Raw genomic sequence first — 23,583 nt, 5'->3', positions numbered from 1 at the left:
CAGTCTGGCGCAGTTCCAAAAGGCGTAATGAATGCACAGAAGCGTTATTCCGCTTTCTCTTTCTGCTGTCAGAGAAAGTAAAATAGATAGATAGATGAATACATAAAAATGATCATAAGAAAAAAAGAATGAGTCCAGACTTGTTTTCTGCTGCGATCCGCTTGGATCATGAGGCTGGCAGCTGTTGCCTTGGTAACCCATGTCTGGTTCATAGATGTCAAAGTACTTCTCCTTTTACATTGGAAAGTGAAAACAAACCCTTGTATACACTTCTGACTATATCTTCTTTTAATGTTTTAAAAGTCTTTCTCGGATGCTGCTGGCACTATACGGAAGTACAATGTGCCGATGTTAAATCTTAAAGATTTAGTGTAGTAAACTAATGATGTTACTGGTCCAGCTGTTATATACCATTAGTTCATTTCTGTTTAAACAGGCCAATAAAATAGTGCAAACAAGGTGATCAGTGGCATTGTCAACAGTGTGCGGAAAAGTATCTCTGCATGTTTGTCTACTTTTTCCCCTGGTGTGTTTGCTTGTATGTATTTGTTTGAAAGAGAGAGAGAGAGAGTTATGTCAAAAATAAATTTCCTCGAATGTAGACCTTCATTCAAGGGAGGATTACTCTCAGGAATGTAAATCTCTGCTTATTACTTTATATTAGCATGACTCAAGCGTGAGCAAATCTTCAACGGTTCGAAGTCTATAATGCGTCGGTTTCCTGCATAATAGATGAGCTCTGCATGTGGCATTGTTATCGATGTCCCCAGCCAAAAGTACCTGTTCGCTTCTTTGCTGCCTCCTCTATACCCTGAACTTACATCGACAAATCTGACCCCCAAAAAAAGAACAAAAAACAAGAACAAAACAAAACAAAAAACATTTTAAGACAATCGCTAAAGTAGTTATACATACCACATGTCCTTGACTTCTGCTTGTCCAGGGAAGAGAAGTAGAATCGTTTTAACGGAAATAACAATTATTATGATAGTCTCGTCAGTGAGACCGTTTAAATTTGAAGTTTGCCCGTTCAAGGAAAAGAAACAAAAAACATGCATTTTTCCAGCTGCCTTTGTGAGTGAAGAACGTGATTATTCCATCGTCCTTTACTCACAGGGATAGTTGAAAGATCTCCTTTTCGATTACGAAGACCACAAAGATGATTTATGATTTTTTTTTTTCTTAGTGTGAGAACTGGTGCACTAAGGTAAACAATTACGCATGTGAGCAGAGATAGCCTGAGAACTATTGAAAAGAAACTGTAATTGTTTTCCAGTGTTTGATTATGGGTCTTGTCGCCTGTGTTTGGAGGTAGCGGGCATTCAATTTTGTAAGGCAGATGGGAAACCGCGAAAATATTCTCGGCAAGTCGCTGAAGCTGGTGTATTTCTCATGCCATGGATTGAAGCCAATAATATCTCTCGTTCATTCATCATGTTCACTCATCCGTTTTAGAGACTATAAGACGCACTTGTCACATCTACAAATAATGCTGTTTTCAAGGACAGCTCTGTCGAGCGGAAGAAAGGATCAATGTATAATACGGGTTTCATTGCTATGATCAGGGTCCATGTTATGATCGAACGGGAAGCCTATTATATTTCATTATCGGGAGCGGTGCAACAGCTGAATTTGTGCAATTGAACAAACACGTTAGTCATAATGGGCGGACAGGTGTAACAAACTTGGAAATATTTGAAAAAGAAAGTTTACACAGGAGATCCGATAAATTTCCGCTATGTGTACCCAGGACCTGGTTGAGCAAGGATGGCAACATGGGAAAACAAACGAACTCATCCGGAAGTGAAAGTTCAAGGGTATAACTGGCCTGAAATGGGTGCCTACTGGAATTACGAAATAATCGTATTTCAACATGATTACTTCTGAGCGAAATGAATATGCATTCAACTCGTCTTGCGTCATTGCCTTGCTACGTGATTACGTCGTGGACTTTCCCATGGATATTCTTGTGAAATAATGCGTGTAAAAAACACTGGATGAATAAAACATTCCGGAGTCATGACGTAAGATATTGTAATTCCAATCTGTCCACATTGAGCAGTGAATATGAGTGTAAAAATACACATCGCATCTCTTTGCCTTTTACTTGCAGTGCTCTTAATTGGGTAGTATCCATTTTGGTATAACGTTAACAAGCATTCTTGATGAATTACGCGGTTGCTGTTGTTGTTTTTGTAGAAGATAGCTCGGCGATATACTCGCATTAAGCGTATTGCGTCTACCCTGGGCTGGATAAATAAAATCAGCTTATTCCTTTCGTCCGTGAAGTCTCGATCATCTTTTTCAAAGCGGCAACACCGCGTGTGTAGAGTATAATTATGAAATAGGAGGAGACAAACTCGTCCTATCGAAACCGGGGGTCGTGTTACTTTAGCCTGGCCTTGTAGATCATTTCGAGGGTATTTCGTTAAGTAGCGGAAGGGGCCAACGAAAAGATGATACAAGCTGCTAATTAGGGTGGCATCAGTATCTTTTTCTGCATCTCTGTCAACGACGGGGAAGGGCGTGTTACCGTCTTTAAATAGAGTCATCCTTTTTCTACTCGTAACTGTGCTCTTACATCAACAAACAAGTGCTACTTTTTCGTCATCGATGTTAGAAGACGCACGCTTAAACGCCGGTAATTGTGCTCTCATCCTAATTGGGTTTATTGGGATTCAATTAGTGAACAACGGGTCGGTAATTGGGCTATGGGTCGCGGAAAGGGCTTGGGCTGGACCGGCGGGCTTGCGCGGATGGGACTGTGGCTGGTGGAAAAGACGAAGCGTGCTGCTAATGAGGATAATTGGGCGATTTAGTGGCACACTGCGAACGCTGGGGGTATTGATAGACAGGTGACAAGATCAATATCACAGCCACGAGAAGTACTCTCGTCTGTTTCTGAATTGAATGGGTCGTATGATTTATTGATGCGAAAATGTATGTTTGTTTTATTCACTGCCCCTGGATGACGATTATTATGTAATCATCAATAGTTTTAACGATAGTGTTGGCGTTCAAGAGAATATGACAAAACCATTTTGTTATCATTGCATCATTTCATTATTTATTTATTCAATGACATATCTTTTTATTTATTCATGTCTTCTATGAAAGCATGGTAGTCCCATTCAGAGCAGGGGGTTCACTCACCGCCCTGTTCAGAGCCAAACAGGCCTGCTTTACAAGGGCGCCCTGCGACAGATACAAAAGTTACAAAGTAGAATAATTATATGGAATATCTATTTATCAAAAAGAAGATAAATCACTCAGTATGACTTAATGTCACAATCGTATAGAGTTATTCCATGCAGCTGACCGCGACCTTTGCATGCCCCCGCCATAATTTGCATTCTAAGCAGAAGTTCTTTTTTTCCTCGCATCTGGCGAAAATAACAATTAGTCATTTAATACAATGTTTGAGGATTATTAAATGCCGAACATTTTTCCACAGTGTGACGACGAGCCCTTGTCGAAAGCGAAAGAACTTTCAATTGGTTGGCCAAATGCCAGAAAAATCGCTGACATTCGAATCATAAAAAAACATGGCTTTATACGCGAGTAACAAAATCCTTCTCATCACTCATTTTTATCGACATATCTGTTGTTCTCTCTGTTACGATATCAAATTGTGTGGTTTTGTGTATGGCGTAATGCATGAATATTTTATTACCAATGCTATATGTAGTTTTAAATGGGTGAAATAATTTGCTATAGCGGTTTACGATTTAATTGTCCAAATCCATTTGTGAAAGCGCACAGGCGGTTTCAAACGAAGCTTTATCGCTAAATGCGCGCGCCCATTCAGCACCTGCTCGCTTCAGTGCCCGGGGATAATGCCCGTTCTAGGGTGGTTCGCGTGGCGCCTGGTGTAAGCTTGGTGTCCGGAGCACCAGATGTTGTTTCATTTTGCCATCAACCCAGTGTGGTAGATGGAGAAAAACGAGATGGGGATTGATGGGAATTTTCACATCCTCCGCCACCCTGTTGTTAGGTGAGGAGGACCATCTATAAAATCTCACCAGAGAAGTCCAAAGGTGTTCCATTCATGGCTATATTGCTCGTGAACGTGTTCGCCCAGTGTGAAAAGTTCATTCAAGCTCTCCCCAGCAAAATTACATACATATTCCTGCATATTCATAGCAAATTTTATAATAACATAACGATCTGGACACTCACCATAAAAAACCTTTTCATCACTAGTTACAAAGAGCTGCAACACATCAGTCATACAAACTCCCATCAAGCTGATAGTATCAATGAAAAATATTGAAATTCACACAGGGTTGACACGTGGAAAAACGAACAAGGTATTTAATAACGCTGAGTTTGTGTGTTCTTATTTGTTGCTGTTTTAGGCTTTCTGAAATTGTCGAGTGTATTTGCAACCCGCAAGTCGATCCCATATTTTAGGAGCAAAAGGAGAAATGAATGACCAACAAAAGATTAATTTTCCACTGCTTCTTACTGTCATAATAACATTTTAAAAAGTCATCGGAAGTCAAGATGCAATACAAATTTGATTCTCTGTACAGAATCGCCCACATAAATATGCGTTGATGTGATGTAGAAAGATGTAGCAGATACTGTAGCCTGACCTCAACGATGGATTTGGTGTATAGTCCGGTTTACTCACGCCACGCTACGCTCATTCATGCCCAGATAATCCCTCGCTATATGTTAAATGTTCGAAATACTAGTTGCAAGTTCAATTCCTGTATCCTGTATTAACAAACAAACACGAAAACAAAAACATAGCAACCCACTTAAAAAAGCTTGAAAATTGCAGCAGTGGAACACGAAATTGTACTCAGTTTTGATTAGTTTTCTGGTATGATTATGATGTAGGTATTTTTGAGCATACATTGTCAATTAGTAGCACTGTTAGTCATTGGCGTCCATGGCACTCCATTTCCCTTTTGAGAAGGCGAATTATAGCTAGTGTGAAACTCTGTAAGCTGAACATTGCATGTTACATACCATTTTGAAGTTAGATGTAATCCTTATCGGGCGGAAATTTGGTTCAAATTTGGAGGACTTTTAAGATAGACTCGCTTAGCACATTGAAGAATTCAGAATGCTCAGGAGTTCTCACTCCGAGTACGGAATAGCTCAGGCTCTACTAGACACCAGCTTTAACACCGGCTTTACACCAAGTCGACACCAACTTTGGCCATTGAGCTTGGGGGTGTTTCGATGATATGTATGACAGCATTCCCAGAAGCACTTTTGTATCTGTAACTCCCTATAGTGCATGCTCTCACCAAGGAGGTACTACCTCCTTGCTCTCACCAGGTGTCTCACCTCCCTGCTCTCACCATGTTTTGTAGCTCCATGCTCTCACAGCTGCAGCCGCACAAAGTAGTAGCTCCGTGTGGGTTGGCAGATGGCACCTCGTTACGGTATTTCACCCTTGTCACTCACTGCAGTCTCATAATCCCGAAGATGCCGCGAAACAAGGGCAGAAACTCGTCAACTTTGACGAACTTTCGTTCTGTTATAGTCTGCCATTATGTAGCAACAATGCGTGAAACAGTATAACAGCAGAGTAGCGCCAGTGAACGGGCGTGGGAAATCTTGATATGCTCTGATTCCATGATTGTAATCAAGGAAATTTGAAAAAAATACAACTTAATGAGACAACCCTGCGATGAGTCATCAACATTACCTTTCTCAATCCTACTCCAGGTACTCAACATTAAGTTATAATGTTATTTTAAGTGATACTTGCCATTTGACATTGCATATGAATTGAACACTGCACATTAATTTTTGTTCATCCGTAGAAATAGTCAATGAAAACGACCAATCTTCGTTTAATTTCTTTGAACTTTTATCATAGCTCCACTAGCACCTAACATTATCGAGCATTGTGAATATGAGTGATGATGCTTGGTTGTTATCCATATCTGCCCGTCTCTGATTGGTCAATTTTGATAAACAGTATTCCCTTGAACTAGACGAGCGTACTGATTAGAATGCTGAGTGGTCCCACGTGATGATTCTGATGATGGCTTGGAAATCATAACCGATCGGGAGGATAGGTTAGATGACGCGGTAAATTTAGTGGGCCGGTATTGCCGTATAACCTTCAAGGGCAAGATGAAAATGTTTATTTTTTTTTCTCTCATCTTGTTAACATACATTTAAGTAGATTCCGAGCTGTAATACACATTGGGGAAGGCATTTCTTGGAATTTCGCAGCCTGCCAATAATTTTTCGAATCATCAAATAGAAGTTTTGCAGCAGTTTGAAATGAAATCATCGCAAAATGTGTAATGATATCCGGCGGAAGCCGAAGTTGTAAGGACTATAAACCGAGAGTGGCTGGTAGGGGAGCAAACAAGAGAAAGTAGAAAAAGCCCACATACTACATCAACTCAATTGTCTGAAGAAAAAAAAATTGAGGTTATGTGTATTTAATTTCCCTATAAACCTGATATAGAAAAACGCATTTCATCAAATAGAGTATATTACATTCTCTCCTTATATCCCCTCCCCCGCTCGATTTTAGTTTTCAGTGAGTGGGTCTGGCCTTGGAGCGTCCAGAATTACATGTGATAGTAATTTCAAGCAATGTAAAGGTATGAAAGGAACGTTTATGCGCTATATCAAATTTGATATCTAATATGTTGCTCGGCAAGCATCTTTGAGCCACTCTTTTGCAGACTGGCTTTTAATGGATACTTTTATTCATATCTTTTTTTTTAAAGAAAAAAGAAAACATGTACAACCACACTGCCCTCACCTTTCTCATTCATCCGTTCGTTGTGTATCCTGTTACTACACTCGAGTAGTATTCTCCCATTCGTTGGTTTCATTCATGAAGATGACTTTTGTTTTTAACGTTCGATGTATTTCCCGTTAACTTGCTCAAGCGACGCTGGATGTACACACCCATTTTGACGCGTTGAATGGCCGATTGGTTGCCGTATATTGATTGATGTGTTAACCTTAATCATTGATTGATTGATCGACTGGTCAAATTTAGGGTCAACAGGGAAAAGAAATGCTCGGTGAATATCATGAGTAGGTCTATGTTGTTGACATTGATTTCATAGCACATTCAGAAGTCCTAGCGGTGAGTCTTTTCATAAAGGTAGACTTTTCTACCTCCATGGTCTTTTCAAGGATTGTACTACATGTACTAAGTAGGACTAGATTGGTAGAGCATGAGGCCGACTTGGGAGAGCCAGGAAAAAAAAAAGCGGTTCTATCGGTCGTAAACTGCTTTCACTTACTGATGTAGACGACCTTATATAAGCGATCGGATATCGGGTGGAAATTTCATCTATGAGTATTGCCATCCGCAGTTATGTTCATTTTGTGGAAAATGGAATGTTTGCAAGAGAACGTTTCAACGATTCTCTTTCTTGCCCATATTCACGGTGTCAAATGAGGTCACCGCAGGAGTATACAAGCACCAGCAAACGGCAATACGGGCGTCGGTGCCTTCAAAGCTAACGCGGGAGGCAATATCTGCTGGTAGGGCGGTAGTAGCTATGTCGTCGCGCGTGGCGCTCTGTATTCATAGATTTATGAAATTCATCGAATAGCACGCATGAACACCTCAGTGGGTCTTGCGACTTCACTCTCATTTTGTTTGATTGGGTTGTGTTTTTCACACTCGTGTAATATGACACCGTCATTAATAGACTCGCGACAAAGGCGCATTCATATGGAAAACCAATTTTTTTTTTCTCTCCAATTTCACTGCCGACATTATGAAAGCGATTAATGTGCTGAGAGGGTTTGAACGTAATCGTTGATATATCTCATTACTAACTCCTCAAGTTCGCAATTCCAGAGTAATAAGAGACGCTGGTTGTCCCCTTACAACTATTCAGTTTGCGTTTGATGTATTTGTGGCCTTTGTATTTGTCCATAAATACTATATATAGCTAATGTCGTTTTGTTACTTTTAATTCTGTTGTTACAAAGTTCTTTTCAAAAGCTGATTTTTGTTTTTCTCTCTCTCTCTCTCGGCCAAATGTGTGTGATGGCGTTCAAAGTGAAATGAGCTCTTGTTAAATTTCACACTTTGTGAGACGTGCTTTTCTCACGCACCCATCTTAATATTGGGCAGACAGAACTGAAATGGTGCAAATGGTTGAATGATTGACCTTTTTTTTTGTTGTTCATTGATTCATTTTACAAATATATTATATTATTTACGCAGCTATTTATTTATCTATTTATTCATTTCGAATCGTGAATTCAAGCATAAGACCAAGTAATGCCGAGCCAATTCATATAAGAATGTTTTGAATTGTAAAGGACATTCAGTGTGGTCCATCTATTAGTGGGACCAAAAGAACTGTAGATGGCGTGAAATGAAATGACGGGAGATTTTATTTGTTGTTTTTCTTCATGGTTATGCAATATTTTCGAAAGCTTTTACATGTAAGATCCATAGACACGGAAAATGCTCTTACAAAGTAAAAAAAAAAAACATTTTGGATTATTGTAAGGGTTTTCGCAAAGGAGGAGGCTAAGGAAAGATTACATGAAAGAAACACTACCTTATTGACAAATATGACAAGGACAATGGAGAAAGGGCGAAAAAGGAGAGACAGCTAAGCATGAATACGTCATAATATATCAGTTGATCGTACACTTACTACACACGTTCTCGTCAAATATTCTATTTTTAGTTTGGGGAATGCCTCTACCCTGTTTTGCAACAAAAACACGTTTCATATAGTGGGTTTGTTAAAAACACATTTCGGTACATTATTCAGGGTGTCTGGGGGAGAAAAGGGGAATTTGAGGGTAAAGGACGTTGACCTGAATGTCACTCGAGTTTTTATCTAAGCCAAGGATTGTTATGTTCCGTTATGTTTTCATGGCTTTCATTTTTGTAAGGTTTCAATTATTGCCTTTGTAATCGGACGGAGATTGAAATGGAGAGTGACCAGTCTCACAGGACTTGTTGTGCCCACCCTCCGACCCGTCGTATTCATCCGCCATGTCCTGATTTCTGCAATTCTGGCTGTTTTTGTCACGCGACGCTGATTTCAGTCATGTTCAGACTTGTCGTAATTTGAGGTCATGTGATTGAATCTGGGCAGCATTCCAATTTCTACATTTGTGTTCTTTTTTAAATAAACGAACAAGCGAAGCGCAATTAACATCTAAAACTAGATATTAATTGTCTCCTCTATGACTTTCTGAAGAAAGTTTATGCGTTGTTATTGCTCCCATAAAGTTGACCAGAACTGACATACGTTGTTCCCCCCGCCCTTCTTCTGCGCAAGCGCAAAGAGACATGATTAAAAAGGTATAATGGTGCTAAATGACAACTGGGGTTTTCCTGTTGACGAGATATCGTCAGATCCTATCGGTCCGGTCAGGGCTCGATCTCACGTCAAATTGGCGTCTGACCGCAGACAAGCGTCACGTGGCCCTGATGACCCACAAACTTTTAAAATCTTTATCTGTGACAGTTGAAACAGACAAGGTCGTTTGAATAATGTCTGTGAGTGCTATCTTGGGCAGATTGTGAATTTCTGTGGTAGAAACTTTTCACGAAGGGCAAACGCTCGTGATTTTGTGATACAACGCGTTCTTCATGTGTCATCTGTACAGGTGACAGGATGAGATGTCTCTGCCTGTCATTTTCATTTTGTACACAACAAGACATAATTATTAAAGCAATCCAACTTCATATATTATGCCGAGATAAGCAAGTTGACTAATAGGTAATTCGTCTTGTTTGTTTTCTCCACAGATAGTTCATACGACATGGCGAGCAATTCAACAGGGACACCATCCCCGCTGGGAGAGATGAGCACTACGGATGAAGCAAGGGGAGAGTTCCGCTTCACCGACTACAACCAGCGACTCGTCTTGGCCATCATGTTTATCCTTATCTCGGTCATTGGCCTGCTGGGAAACACCGTGGTCATCGCTGCCGTGGCCCTCTCACGGAAGCTGCGGACGGTCACCAACGTATTCGTGGTCAGTCTAGCCATCGCCGACCTCATTACGAACCTCTTTTTGCCCTGGAACGTGGTGGCGCTCCTCAACGAAGACCGCTCATCGTGGCCCATGGAGGACTCGCTGTGTGTGATGGCTGCCATCGTGGTGTACACCTGCGTTGGTTGCAGCGTGTACAGTCTGGCAGCCATCGGCCTCAATCGTTTCGTCCTGATCACGCAGCCCATCCACGTCTACCACCACTACTACTCCCGGGGCAGAATGGGTGTGATGGTCTTTATCACCTGGGCCATCCCGCTGTTCATGTCGCTTCTTCCATTGCTCTTCGGTTTCGGACAGCTTGGCTACGACGCCAAGTATGGCACATGCACCCACAATACTGCCCATCCCTTGTCCGACTACTACAGCATCACCCAAGCCATCATCATCTACCCAATCCCGCTCTCTGTCATCGTCGTCTCCTACGTCGCCATTTATTTCCACGTCCGCGCCCACACAAAGTCCATCACTGAGATCCAAGAGACCTCGGAGTCGTCTTCCTCCACACACAAGCCCAAGAGGCGGGAGAGCACAGCGAGGAAGTCCATCAGCAAGAGGCAGGTGGAGATTACCAAGAACCTCTTCTACGTGGTGTGCGCCTTCGTTGTCTGCATCACCCCCTACTGCGCAAGCCTGGTCATCCCTGGGTCGGAACCGTTCATTCCATGGGCGGGCGCGATCATCCTCCTCAACGCGTGCATAAACCCGCTCATCTACGCGACGAAACACCCGCACTTCAAGAAGGTCATGATGGCGATCATCAGGTGTAGACTCTCCGCAATTCCCGAGCCGAGTTCGGACTGCTTACGCGCGCAAGGGCACCCAATCTCCAGTAGATGAACATCGACGAATCCATAACGGAGAAGAGACCAAACGCACAAAGGCCCATTCTCATGTGCTACCGATACACTTCCCGAAGGATTACCTCCTTCCTTATGAAGAGTCACCCTCACACTAACTAAATCTTGCTGCGCGAGACCGGCTGAAGTAAGGGAACATTGATCGCAGAAATCTCGATGTCATTGTCCAAGTGAGGGATTTTGAGTTTCTGTACTAGCACTTCCATAGGCCTTAGAGCCCCATCAACCGCTACGTATTATCTCCCCCAAGCCCGATCCCCGAGACCAGAGTGTGCAGATGCCAAGTGTGCCAGAGGCTGTAAACCCCCATTCCAGGTACTCCAGGGTTGGCTGCGTGGAAAACCGCCACAGCACCTGCCGCACTGTGACTAATGACCAAACGTCGATATGAATGACTGTTCAGTCACAATGAACAATACAATGACGTTACGAAACCTGCCATCCAAAGTGATGTTCGATTTTAAGTGACATTACCTTAGTTGTTGTTACAGGGACTCACTATGTAATGTACCGGTGAGGGTATTTCTTATATTGTGTCAAGGAGAAATCGGTTAACCCTTCCTGTGCCAATGAACCAAATGTGCACAAATTTCATACACATATACATATGGACAAGAAATTAATGCGGCACGCAGAGGATTAAGGCGCAGGTATATAACTTATACTATACTGAGATATGAACCTGCCGCACTACCGCTCACCAGAACATGCAGTTGCGCTATCTAGTAGGTTTATTTATACACTCATAACACTCATAGTATGTCAATCCACGTAATGCACTTCATCGTTTCCCCCAATGCATCGACAAACATCACACTTGCATTTAGATCAACAAGAGTGTCAAAACAAAATGACTTCTTTTAGTAATGTACCTTATGTAACTTTCACAAGTAAACACTAGAATCGATATTTATTTTGTGCAATGATATTTGATAAGAACACAGAATTAGAGACCGTCTAAGAACATGATCGCATTGATATTATTGTAGACCTTTTGAAAAATCGACAGTAAACTCATTATCGGTCAAATAAGGGCAAGCAAAATCATTGCTTTATTAACGATATTAATGGTGCTCCAATGCCTCGACAACTGTATGATCAGGAGAAAGGTGCTAGGACTTTATCATGCAATCGTTTTGTGTTGTCACCACAGGCGATTTTACTGTGCCTCTTGTCTTGTAAATACGTTTTTAGAAGCTGATAAAATCAAAGCAGCTTTGTACAGTATCTCTTTTTTCACTTTCTCTCAAGATTTTTTTTCTCTTTCGTTTTGATGAGTGATTTATGGCTGTAATATTTGTATCATAAGTATCACTATTTATGAAATTACTGCAAGACCATTAGTGTTTTTGATTGCGCGAGATGGTATATTGTTTGTGTGTGAGCGCGCTCACGTTCATGTGTTTGTTGATATGAGTAATTTATATAAGTTGTAAATCTCTTTTATATTCAAAGAGTAGCGAAAATACTGAAAAGCACTTGCAATTTTCCACCTTGTCACGTGATTATCTCAATAACAGCAAATTAGGGTTCATTTTGTCTTAGCAATATCATCGAAGTTACGTCTTAAGAAAAAGAGCATTAACGCGTAGTCAAATCTCTGTTCTTTTATATTAGAGTCTGCCGAAATTAACACAGTATTGTAATGCCATTCTTGTTGATGAAAGTAGCCTTGTATTTCATGTTTCATGTTTGCTGGTGGTCTTGTTTGTTTGTTTGTTTGTTTGTTCGTTAATTTTTCGTTATTGCATCTTTGAAAGGGGCAGAGGTAGCACTGTGAACGCAGCGTTTAAGAGGGGGAAAATTCTTTTTTATTTTAAGCGCGATCAAAAGTAAGGCCTGAAAAGCTGTGAAGTATTAGCTAGCTGGATGGGTAACTTTAACCCTTCTCTTAGCCCAATAGGCGTTTTAACACATAACATTCTAGGTAATTTCATCTTTCTAGTGTCGTCAGAATTAATCTGGCATATACTGGGAAACATATTATGAGAGGATTATCGTTCACATCTAAGGTGTCACACATAGATATCTTCGTCCGTTTTGCGGTGGTTAATGTTTCACCGCACAAATTTGGCATTGCACCAATTACGGTAGTAAGGATATTTTATCTCCCTGAAGGGAGTCTCTGAAAGTGAAAACATTTGCTGTCGGCATAATATATTCTCTGATGAAAGTCTTATTACGTGACGGGCGTAAACAAGTACATGTAACTACACACGAGAAACCTCTCCAATTAATTGTTAGCGCGATCTTGACTTGTTCGTAATGGATATTACACTGAACTAGCGTAATCTATATGGACGAAAACAACATGTATAATTCCATGCCCCTGGAATTTTAGCAGTACAATATCTTTTATTTTTTTATTCTAGCAAATCTCACTAAATGAATTTATCTCTTGGATTACTTTAACAACATCTCGAAAAGAATCCGTGTGAGACGAATACAAGAATAACACATGTGAAGAGGTTGTGTGTACATGGTATACTTCAAACATTAGTTTCTGCGTAAAATTGTGAGTTCGAACGTGATCATGTCAGTAGAGTCATGTATTGGCGTGATGTGTCACAGAAATAGTTTTCTTAGTTTCACTGTAGGTTCTTGCGAATTCAGCTGCAACACTCTAACTTTTGTTTTGTTTTGCTTTGTTTTTATTTTGTCCTTTGTTTCTTTTTCGTTGTGTCTATGGTTATTATTGTTATCGTAATTGTCTTAAATCTCTAATAGCAGTGTTTTGTGTTTGTTTGTTTGTTTGTTTGTTTTTAGACAGGTTACCTACACACAGTGGCTGCAGTATATTTGTCTATTTTTCATCAATTCGTTTTAATTCTAAAGTTCTCACCTTGATGCATATCGGGTAAATTTTACCGAGAACTTCCCTTCAACAAGTTGATAACTGTCAAATGTTTTGATATTGCAGACATTCACTTCGTAGCTTGTGAGAAGAGTAAGGAGATATGATGACATTTTTGTTATCGGTCTTCAAATCGGTGTTCATTGATTCTTATGTATATCTTTCGTGATTTCCTATACCATTGTAGAAGCTGACAAACATAATTTCTCTTCTGTAAGATGCAGAATATAAAAGTGCATTGTGAAACATTTTGAAAAAAAATAAATGTCATCTTTTCATCTATAATATGGTTATGATGCAGATTCATAATTTTAACCACAGCACCACTGACCCATATGTATGTATGTACAGGTAATAATAATAATGCATTGTGTATATAATATATATACATGTATATATATATATATATATATATATATATATATATATATACATAATTTATATATACTATTCTTATATAGGCCTATATCATATATATCGTGTCATACATGTATATCTGTGTGTGTGTGTGTGTTGATGATCGATTTACTGATAGACAACCACACTTTATCAGATACCATGCACACACACTTCATGTAATAATAAATATATCACATATAGATCATATAAATATATTGTATGTAATATACACACGCAACACACAGCCACACACACTGACACACACACACAAACGAAACTTTATAGTTGTAGTTTACCTTTTTACACATCTAATATGAGGTGTGTCCCACTGCACCGGATGTATGTGACCATAACGCATGTGAAGTGATGTGTGTGTATCATGTTTTTTCTCTCTTTTACACACACACACACACACACACACACATATATATATATATATATATATATATATATATATATATATATAACATGATCATACATGTATATGCGTGTGGGTGTGTGTCACGTATGTATGTATATACATATATATATATATATATATACGCAAATAATATGTATATATATATATATATATATGTATACGTGTGTGTGTGTGTGTGTGTGTGTTTGTGTTTCTGTGTGTTATGGCCTCATGCAGGAGATGGTGGTAGTCAACAACAGCACACACGTTTTTTGTTGTTTTTTTGTGACACTCAACAATGAGGCTGCATCACTTCCGAACATTTAGTAGGAATCGAAAACCCAACTTTATTTTTCGAGCGCTATGTGCGTGATCTTGGGGTCATCCCACGAGACCGACACCCATGAGTTATACGGCCTACGAGTTCGACATTGAAAAAAGTCCATGAGTCATACAGCCCACAAGTCATACAGCACATAAGCTCGACACTAGGCAAAGAAGGCCCATAAATCCGGCAGTGGGCAAACATGGCCCACAAGTCCGACACCATGCCAAAAAAAAAAAAAAAGGACACATGAGGTCGACACTAGGCAAACAATGCCAACAAGTCCGACACTAGCCAAAAAGACCGGTATTACATCACAGGTCTCATGGGCCTTTTCTGCTTCGTCCCGAACTCGTAGGCCTTGTTTGCCTAAGATGTCGGACTCACAGGTCTTATTTGCCTAATGTCGAGCTCATGGGCTGTATGACTCGTGGGCTGTACGACTCGTGGGTGTCGAACTCGTGACGTGCGCACCCGTGATCTCCATATCTACAGCAACTTTACATCCACGTGGGTTTCCTCCATCCTTTTCATGAATACACGAATTTACACAATATGCATATCCATACAGACTGCGTCTGTGCCTGGGTATTGCATTTGAATTGCTACTGTTTCTATCCATGGATCCATGTTCTGTTTCACAGTGGAGAGCTTACTTTTATAATTGATAAAGACTTACGGTCGTCTACAGTTGTCAAGTGCAATTTGCACACCAAAGGTAATGTCAAATAAAGTTCAGTCCTGGGAAACTGCATGGCATGCTGGTTCATGAGAATTAAAAGTTCACTCCTATTTATCACTTCCTCTCTCCAACCAGCAAGTATAGATCCTTGAATATAATAACAATATGAAATCAATCGAAAGTAGAAAATTGCAGAGACGCAACAAGTAAAAACATCTGTAAATAGATTTACTCGATTCTGGGAAGCAATAGCAGGGATAAAAATTCGTATTATGGCAAGGTCAAAGGTCACAAAAATTTAGCCAAAGTGTACTTTTCTGGCCATAAATTCCACTAGATAAGTCCAATACTCATCTTGTTTACTGCAATGGAAAAATATTAATTGGAAAACAAATCCTTTAGGAATCGTTGATAAAAGGTCAATACAAGGTCAGGGTTGAAGGTCAATCCTAGGTCAAAGGTGAAGCTTAAAGACCTTCATCAAAATGTATTAGTGAAGTTACATATCTTACTGACAGTTCTTGCAATTGCTTGAAAGCTGCAGAGTATTAATCCCAGCCATGTGCTCGCTAGTCATACGAGTATTGCTTTACTTTCGTATTTGTCGTATTCCGAAACCAAACATCAAAACAAACGACCAAAAAATCAAACAAATAATACTGAATACTTGTACATCCACTATTAGTATGTCAACAGAAAAATCTCAACCGGTTGAAACTCAACATTGAAATTCCATCAAAACTAACATGGAGGTGTTAAAGGAATCACGCAGGGAACAAAATGATGACTGAGGAGATCTAATTCTGCAGATAGGTGTAAAAACTGTATCATACAAAAATGTGGAGACGGCTAAAATGACCTTAGTGGCGATGCACTTTTCATCAGCAACACTACCAGCATGTCCAGCCTCTTGTAGTCAAATCACCTTTGGCGCTGTTTACCATGTTTACGGCGTGGTGTTTCATCAAGAGGACCAGTAGTATCAAATAACATGGCGGAACACGTGAGCACTGGACGTGGTGGACTTGCGGCCGGCCACGAGCGCCCGCTGATTGACCATGAGACAACAACTTATGGGCTAATTCGTGGGATTCACGTGCATCGTTTCTACTTGAAGATGCGGGAATATGATACATGGAGGCCTTATAAACAAGTCTTAATATCGCGGACCTCGGTAATATTCTTCCAAATGGAAACTGTCTAAGGGATGGAAATGATAGCCTGCCTCTTTGAGGACAACTTCATCCAAATAATTATGTATATGGATTCAGCGAATGCAGCAATACATTAGTAGAAGACATCAGGGAATATTTCAAGGAAAATCGGACAATCCGTTCAAAAGTTATGAGTATTCTTGAAGATTTTGTACAGCCATCGCTGGAGGAGAAGACAACTACCGTTTGTGATACCACATTAGAAGAAATTTCAACATATTTTCACGTTTCTGGCATAATGAAAGAGCACTTTACTTGCCTCTCTCATAAAGCGAGGGAATAATAATATTACCCTTAACATATTTGTAACAAGTCGAGTGAAAGTGTACCTTTCATTTTTTTTTTAAATATGGAAATTTGTGGAATTCTCTGGAAATTTTCTTTATATTGTTGTCCAGAAGGACATCATGAACTGTAGTCTTCTCATCCAGCAATGGCACCGAAACTTTACAAATTCATAACTTTTGAGCGGATTGTCCAATTTTCCTCTAACTTTCACTGATTACAATGCGTTCTACTAATATTGCTGCATTCACTATATAATCCAGCATCCATTTTTAGGTGATCTTGTCTTTTAGATTCTTTTTACTGAAATACGCTGAAACGAAATGATAATTATGGACTATTACTTCTGTTACACTTCTGCTGCTGCTGCTGCTACTACTACGTAACTACTACTACTACTACTACTACTACTACTACTACTACTGCTACTACTACTACTACTACTACTACTATAATTCTACTATAACTACGACTACTGCTACGACTACGAACATTACTACTACTGGTACTACTACTAGGCCCTCATTACCGATATATCCATGACCTATTTTTGCTACTTTATCTTAATTGTTAACCACTTCGACTATCAATGCCAATATTTTTTCCTCTATGTGTCTTTGAATCTGCTCACACGATCACTCCTATACTCCGTATGCCACTGCAACTCGCTTGCATCCCATGAATAACATACACATTATTCTTTCTCAATCTCTTCTCTCTCCTTCTATCTTTTTAGTGTAGGAAAAGTAATTGTGATGCAAGTATAAGAGTCTTCCATGTGTTTTTCATGTAGGTGTGTTTCCCTCAAAAGGAAATGAAAAAAAAAACAGAAAAGAAGAAGCTGGATATCTAATCATCTCTTTATCAGTCGGGAAGGGATGTCTCTATCTCCATGAACATTCGAATCTAGTTTGTCGGGAAGCGGCAATACTGATCATTCTATGCAGCATCCTCACGAAACCGCAAAGCATATTGAAAGACAAGCAAATCAGACCAACCAAAAAAAAAAAAAGAAGAAGAATTGTGGGGCATCTTACGTCTTCTCTCTCACTAAAGTGTAGTGCTTGGCAAATTGTCCATCTCTGTGTGTATAGGAAAACCAAAGCACAAAATAAATGTGGAATGAGTAAAAGCAGCAGTATGGTAGAACACATCAGTGAGAGTTTGAGGAAAATCGGACAATTAATTAACTATTAACGATTTTCTATTTAAGTTTCCAGTGCCGTCGTCACTGGGTAAGGAGACTACTACAATTCTTGACATCATTATATACGACAACAATATAAAGAAAATAACAAGAAGATTCAACATATTATCATTTTCACTTTAAAGTAGATGAAAGCAAGCGATTAATAAGCCGAGGGATGAAGATATGAAGTATAGGTCTTCTTCAATTTGTCTGCCTTCGAATGAAATTTGCAGTAGATGACAGGTTTGATTCCTTTTTTTAATTCTTTTTTTCCCGACATGTTTGTTGAAATGCAGTTGCGATCTTACAAATTCCATTTGTACAGAGGGCAGACAAATTAAAGATGTTCACTTTCCTAGGATAATGAAAGATCACTTGACGTGCCACTTTCAGAAAGTAGGAGCAATAATGAATGATATCACCCTTATTGTGTCAGTTACAAGTCAATGGAATGTGCACTTTTCATGAAAATGAAATTTTGCGGAATCATCCTTATATTTTCTTTATGTTGTTGTCCAAAATGATGTCATGAACTGTAGTAGTCTTCATAACCAGCGATGACAGCGCCGAAACTTTTGATTCATAATTTTGAATCGATGGTCCAGTTCAGTTTCTCAAACTTTCACTGATGTGTCCCACTAATATGGCTGCTTTTACTCAATCCACATTTATATTGGGTTTTGGTTTCCTTTAAAGAGACGTGCTTGGCAAATCGCCAATGCCTGTCTTCAAAACTAGAGAGCTATGAATGTTTGCGGTAGAAAAAACATAACGCAGAAAGGTTTGTAGAAATGTATATGCATTTTTTTTTTGTTCAAGTTGTAACTTAATCCTAATGTTTTCAAACTCGCAATCCCCGGTCCTCAGATACGCTGCCTTAATTGACATTAATTTCAATTTAATTGAATTGTACTAAAGTCGCAATGTGGTTTTTGGAAAGTACCGAGTTTCGCAATCATAGTACAGCAATATCAACTTACATCCACCAAGGTCATGTTTTGACAAAATTAAAAATACGTGTAATTCGCGACAGGTTACAACAACATATTGCAACATGTTACCTATCATGATATCGTGAGAGCCTATTTTGAGTGTTGAGCAAAAATAATTGTATTTATGGTATTTTATTCCCCGTATACTAACTTTCATCCAGATTACACAGTACTATTTCACTGCGGACACTTGAAATCTTACAATTTCATCAGATGGTTACAGTTACAGTATGGCACAATGTGTAATTTAAGTCACTTGTACAGGGTGTTACCCGAGTGTCAACGTACTTTCGCTTAAGAGACTTGATTCTTTTTCACCAAGCAAGCAAAAAACAAAAAGCAGAAAGCATAAACAAAGCAAGGCAAACATATAAAGGGACACGAAAGCAAAGATAAGAAGAGTTTCCCTTGTCAATTTCAGTCAAATCCGTGACAATCAAGCACCCTTTGCAAAAAGATATCAGACAGCGGAGAGTCGTAAGAAAAATAAAGAAATGAGGAAAGGAAATGAAAGTGCAATTCGAAATAGGTTTTACTCTTTGGGGTTGATGATGTCATTTGTGTGACAATTCAGGCATCGCATTGCTGAGACAATTTCTCGCTCCAGTCAGGAGGATGAAATGGAGGAGGAGGAGGAGGATGCTGAGTAGACGCGGAACCTCTCCTAATCGTTTTCGCATCCTCCCAGTTCACACGCACTCCTGGATGACTTCCTCTCTCCCTCTCTCTGTCTTCGTCGACTCTTTCTCTCTCTCTCTCTTCTCTCTCATTCTTTCTCTCTCCTCCACTTTCTATCAGCCTATATAGCTATCAATCGATCACTATTACTCTGTCAAACAATTTATCAGCAAGTCAGTGAAGCCAACCGTCAATGTATTCATCTTACTGCATATCTACCTGCATGCCTACTAGTACTTCATACCTACTACTTAAGTAAGTGACTCATCTATATTCATCCATCTGTCCATCTCTCTATATCCATCTCTCTCTCTTTCATTCTAGTTGTATTCTATATTATATCTCTATCTATCTATCTATCTATCTATCTATCTATCTACATACCCATCTGCGTATATATGTATGTATGTACATAAGTATATGTATGTATGTATGTATGTATGTATTATATGTATGTATGTATGTATACATGTATGTATGTATGTATGTATGTATGTATGTATGTATGTGTATCTATCTATCTATCTACATACCCATCTGCGTATATATGTATGTACATAAGTATAATATGTATATATGTATGTATGTATGTATGTATGTATTGTATATATGTATGTATGTATATATGTATGTATGTATGTATATATACATATTTATGTATGTATGTATGTATGTATGTATGTATGTATCTATCTATCTATCTATCTTCCTACCTATCTATCTATCTATCTATCTATCTGTCTATCTAGCTAGATAGCTATCTACCTACATTGTATACATCTCTACGAGTTTTGCTGTTATTCCTTAAAGGGGAAGGCTAGTAACTGATCAGTGGGATTCAGTGGAAATGCTGGGAGATGATCGTTCCAATCCTTATGGGATTCATTCAAGAGTTCATTGTATATCTATTGTTTTGTGAAAATGATTTGCTTCAGAATGGTCTCATATTCAAGTAATGTGCAGTTTAATGCTTCCAGGTTAGCGTCCCTGGTCAGTGACGGAGCATTAATCTGCACATTACTTGAATATGAGACCGTTCTGAAGCAAATCATTTTCACACAACAATAGATATACAATGAACTCTAGAATGAATCCCATAAGGATTGGAACAAACATCTCCCAGCATTTCCACTGATTCCCACTGATCAGTTACTAGCCTTCCCCTTTAATATAGGAAATTCTCTCATATTACAGATAATAGCTTACTTTATCACAATATCTATTCCGGATATCAAGGTATTCATCACTGAGTATGACCAATAACATAAAAATAGGCTAATTCTACATATATATGTCATGACAGACGTAATATCCTCCAGAATGAGATAAAGGGACTAAAATTTTCTGTTGATTTCATTCCCATTTCTTGGAAAATAACGGCGCCTGTCATACAATCAGAACATTCGTTATCTCAGACAAAATATTTCTGTACATTTATCTTTACTGTGAATCTGTCTGAGAAAAAGGGCGTAGCTGCAAGACTTCTCACAGTCGTTTTCTTGACGGATGTGAAAATAGGCAGGCGTGTGTATAGAAATGTATTATAATGTTAATGATAATAATGATATATATATATATATGTATATATATATATTACATATAGAGAGATTCATATATATGAAATACTTGTGCCTTCCCCCCCCCAAAAAAAAAATAATAATAATTCTGCTTTTGCTCTCAGAATGATTTTTCACCATCAAATGCATTAGATCAGTTTTATACACCAACCTTATGTACACATGCTATTGCAACCAAAACATCATGAAATAAAGCAAAGCGTGAAAGCAAGAAATTATTAAGCAGAGGCGTGAGGTACAAATTACATTGGTACAGAGAACAGAAAAATTGATGAAAACTCATACCTCAAAGCAAAACGTGTTTGGGACAAACAGTATAGAACATATGTCATCTCTCTTCTGCTGCCTTCCGACCCGGAGCTACAAAGCGAATTGAAATAAATATGGTTTATCATGACGACATTGTAAAATAATCAATCAGTTCTGATAGCCAAGGTTTCTACAAGTTTCAAAAGCATTGTTGGGAAAAGGACGAATCACAGATAACACAGCAATTGAGTCCCCAGGGAAGATAACAGATTCAATCGTCTTCACAAAAACACACCTGGGGTCACGATACCAGAAGTGCATCATGTTGTTTTTTTTCATTAGTCTAAATAGCTTTTTATTCTCAGTCACTCTTTGGCTAAATTGTGATTCCATTCTCTATGTTCGTTTTGTTTTGTTTTGTCTCGTTTTCCCCACTTATCTCACCCGAGTCTTTTCACATTTCTTGTCTCTCGCGTTTCTTAGTCTTTGAACTCATTTTCAATTCACCACAAGAACGCACAGATATACAGTACAGACAAACAATTCGTTTGTTAATCAAGACTAAAAAACAAGGTCGATCTGAAATAATGCGTGATTGCACTATTCCTGAAAGAAAAAAAAAATCACTTACATCGCATGACGAAATCAGGGGGAAATAATGAAAAGTGAACAAGAAGAAGAGAAAACACCCCAAATTCATGAGGGTAAGAAACAACAACATGTGTCATGGATCGAGGTCTCTCACCATACCCACGCACTCGACAACCGGAGGAAATTCGGACGCCTGATGTCAACAGAGGTTAACCGGCTTCCCCCGCCCATATTGCCCATTTCCTCGCGGGCTTGTTCAGGAAAGGCGAAGCAAAATAATATACCTTGAATTTACTGTACATTCCTCTGCACATTGCATAAGCTTAGAACTGACGAATCAGTCAGAGGTGAAGCGTTTCTCAATTTGGGAAGAAAACTCAAATGTCTTGTAGAGCAATTCATCGAGAAATGTTGTGGAAATTGATCATCTAGGAAACAGATTGCTTATACCAAAATAGAAAAACGTGACCGAGAGAGACCGTAGGAGCACAAGACACTTTGTTTTCTTTGTCGGGGGAAAAGAGTCATTCAAAGCGGGTTTCCATCCAAGAAATCTAGAAAGACAATGATAACACTCCAAGGTTGACTTATTTGTTTGTTTTGAGTCGGTTTATTTCAGTTTAGATGATGACATACGAATTAAAAGACAACAAAGAACTAACATAAAACTCAAGTTTAGCATTTGGGTGAAAGAAAAACAAAAATAAAAGTGTTAAAGGTGTTGAAAAGTGTCGAAGGAAATAATATGTAGAAAGTAGCTCAGATGGATCATTTTTTTTTTGTCATGTGAAAAAACGAAGCTCAAGTAATATCACACAAAAAAGCCTACCAGCATTAGACCCTGTGTGTCGCATTTGGTTTTGATTACCAAAAATGATAATACCGTATTAAGATTCGAATACAAAACTGTATTACCTTCACGGAAGGCACCGTAAAAAGTAAAAGGCCTACTAGTACACCTGGATTGTTGCAGTTTTTCGGTTTGTTTCTTTTTTTTCGTTTGTTTCTTTGTTTTTTTCTTATTCTCTGGACTTAATGGACACACGAACATTCCGTATTTGTTTTGTGACTCATTATGACTCAATTATGTACCTCTTTGTCCTTGACGAGTTCTCTGTGGAGGCGCTTTAAACTGAATCGTGTAATAACGCCTTGAAGGACCTTTTATCGTCATAATGGACCAAAGAGGAAGTGATGTCGGGGAACGTACGTCAAAATTTTAAGAGTACTTTAACCCCTGGAATGTTTTAAAAATTAAAAACGATGTATGAATCATTATTCATGACGCACTCGTTCTTTTAGAGTTTGTC

At 39.0% G+C, this 23,583-nt stretch overlaps 1 protein-coding gene across 1 annotated transcript in view; it reads left to right on the top strand.

Moving 5' to 3' along the window:
• LOC139737398 (5-hydroxytryptamine receptor 4-like) overlaps positions 1-11,079 on the top strand; it is a 20,477-nt gene extending 9,398 nt beyond the window's left edge. Inside the window, exon 2 of the mRNA XM_071648074.1 lies at positions 9,731-11,079. Within this exon, the coding sequence (XP_071504175.1) occupies positions 9,745-10,818 (1,074 nt within the window). The 5' untranslated portion in view covers positions 9,731-9,744 and the 3' untranslated portion in view covers positions 10,819-11,079. The remainder of the gene's footprint in view (positions 1-9,730) is intronic.
• The last annotated feature ends 12,504 nt before the right edge of the window (positions 11,080-23,583 follow it).

The sequence above is a fragment of the Diadema antillarum genome, unplaced genomic scaffold (assembly GCF_040938485.1).
Source record: "Diadema antillarum isolate AM-2024a unplaced genomic scaffold, OU_Dant_1.0 seq00000692_RagTag, whole genome shotgun sequence".
Classification (NCBI taxonomy): Eukaryota; Metazoa; Echinodermata; class Echinoidea; order Diadematoida; family Diadematidae; genus Diadema; species Diadema antillarum.
This window is presented reverse-complemented; position numbering and strand designations above follow the sequence as displayed.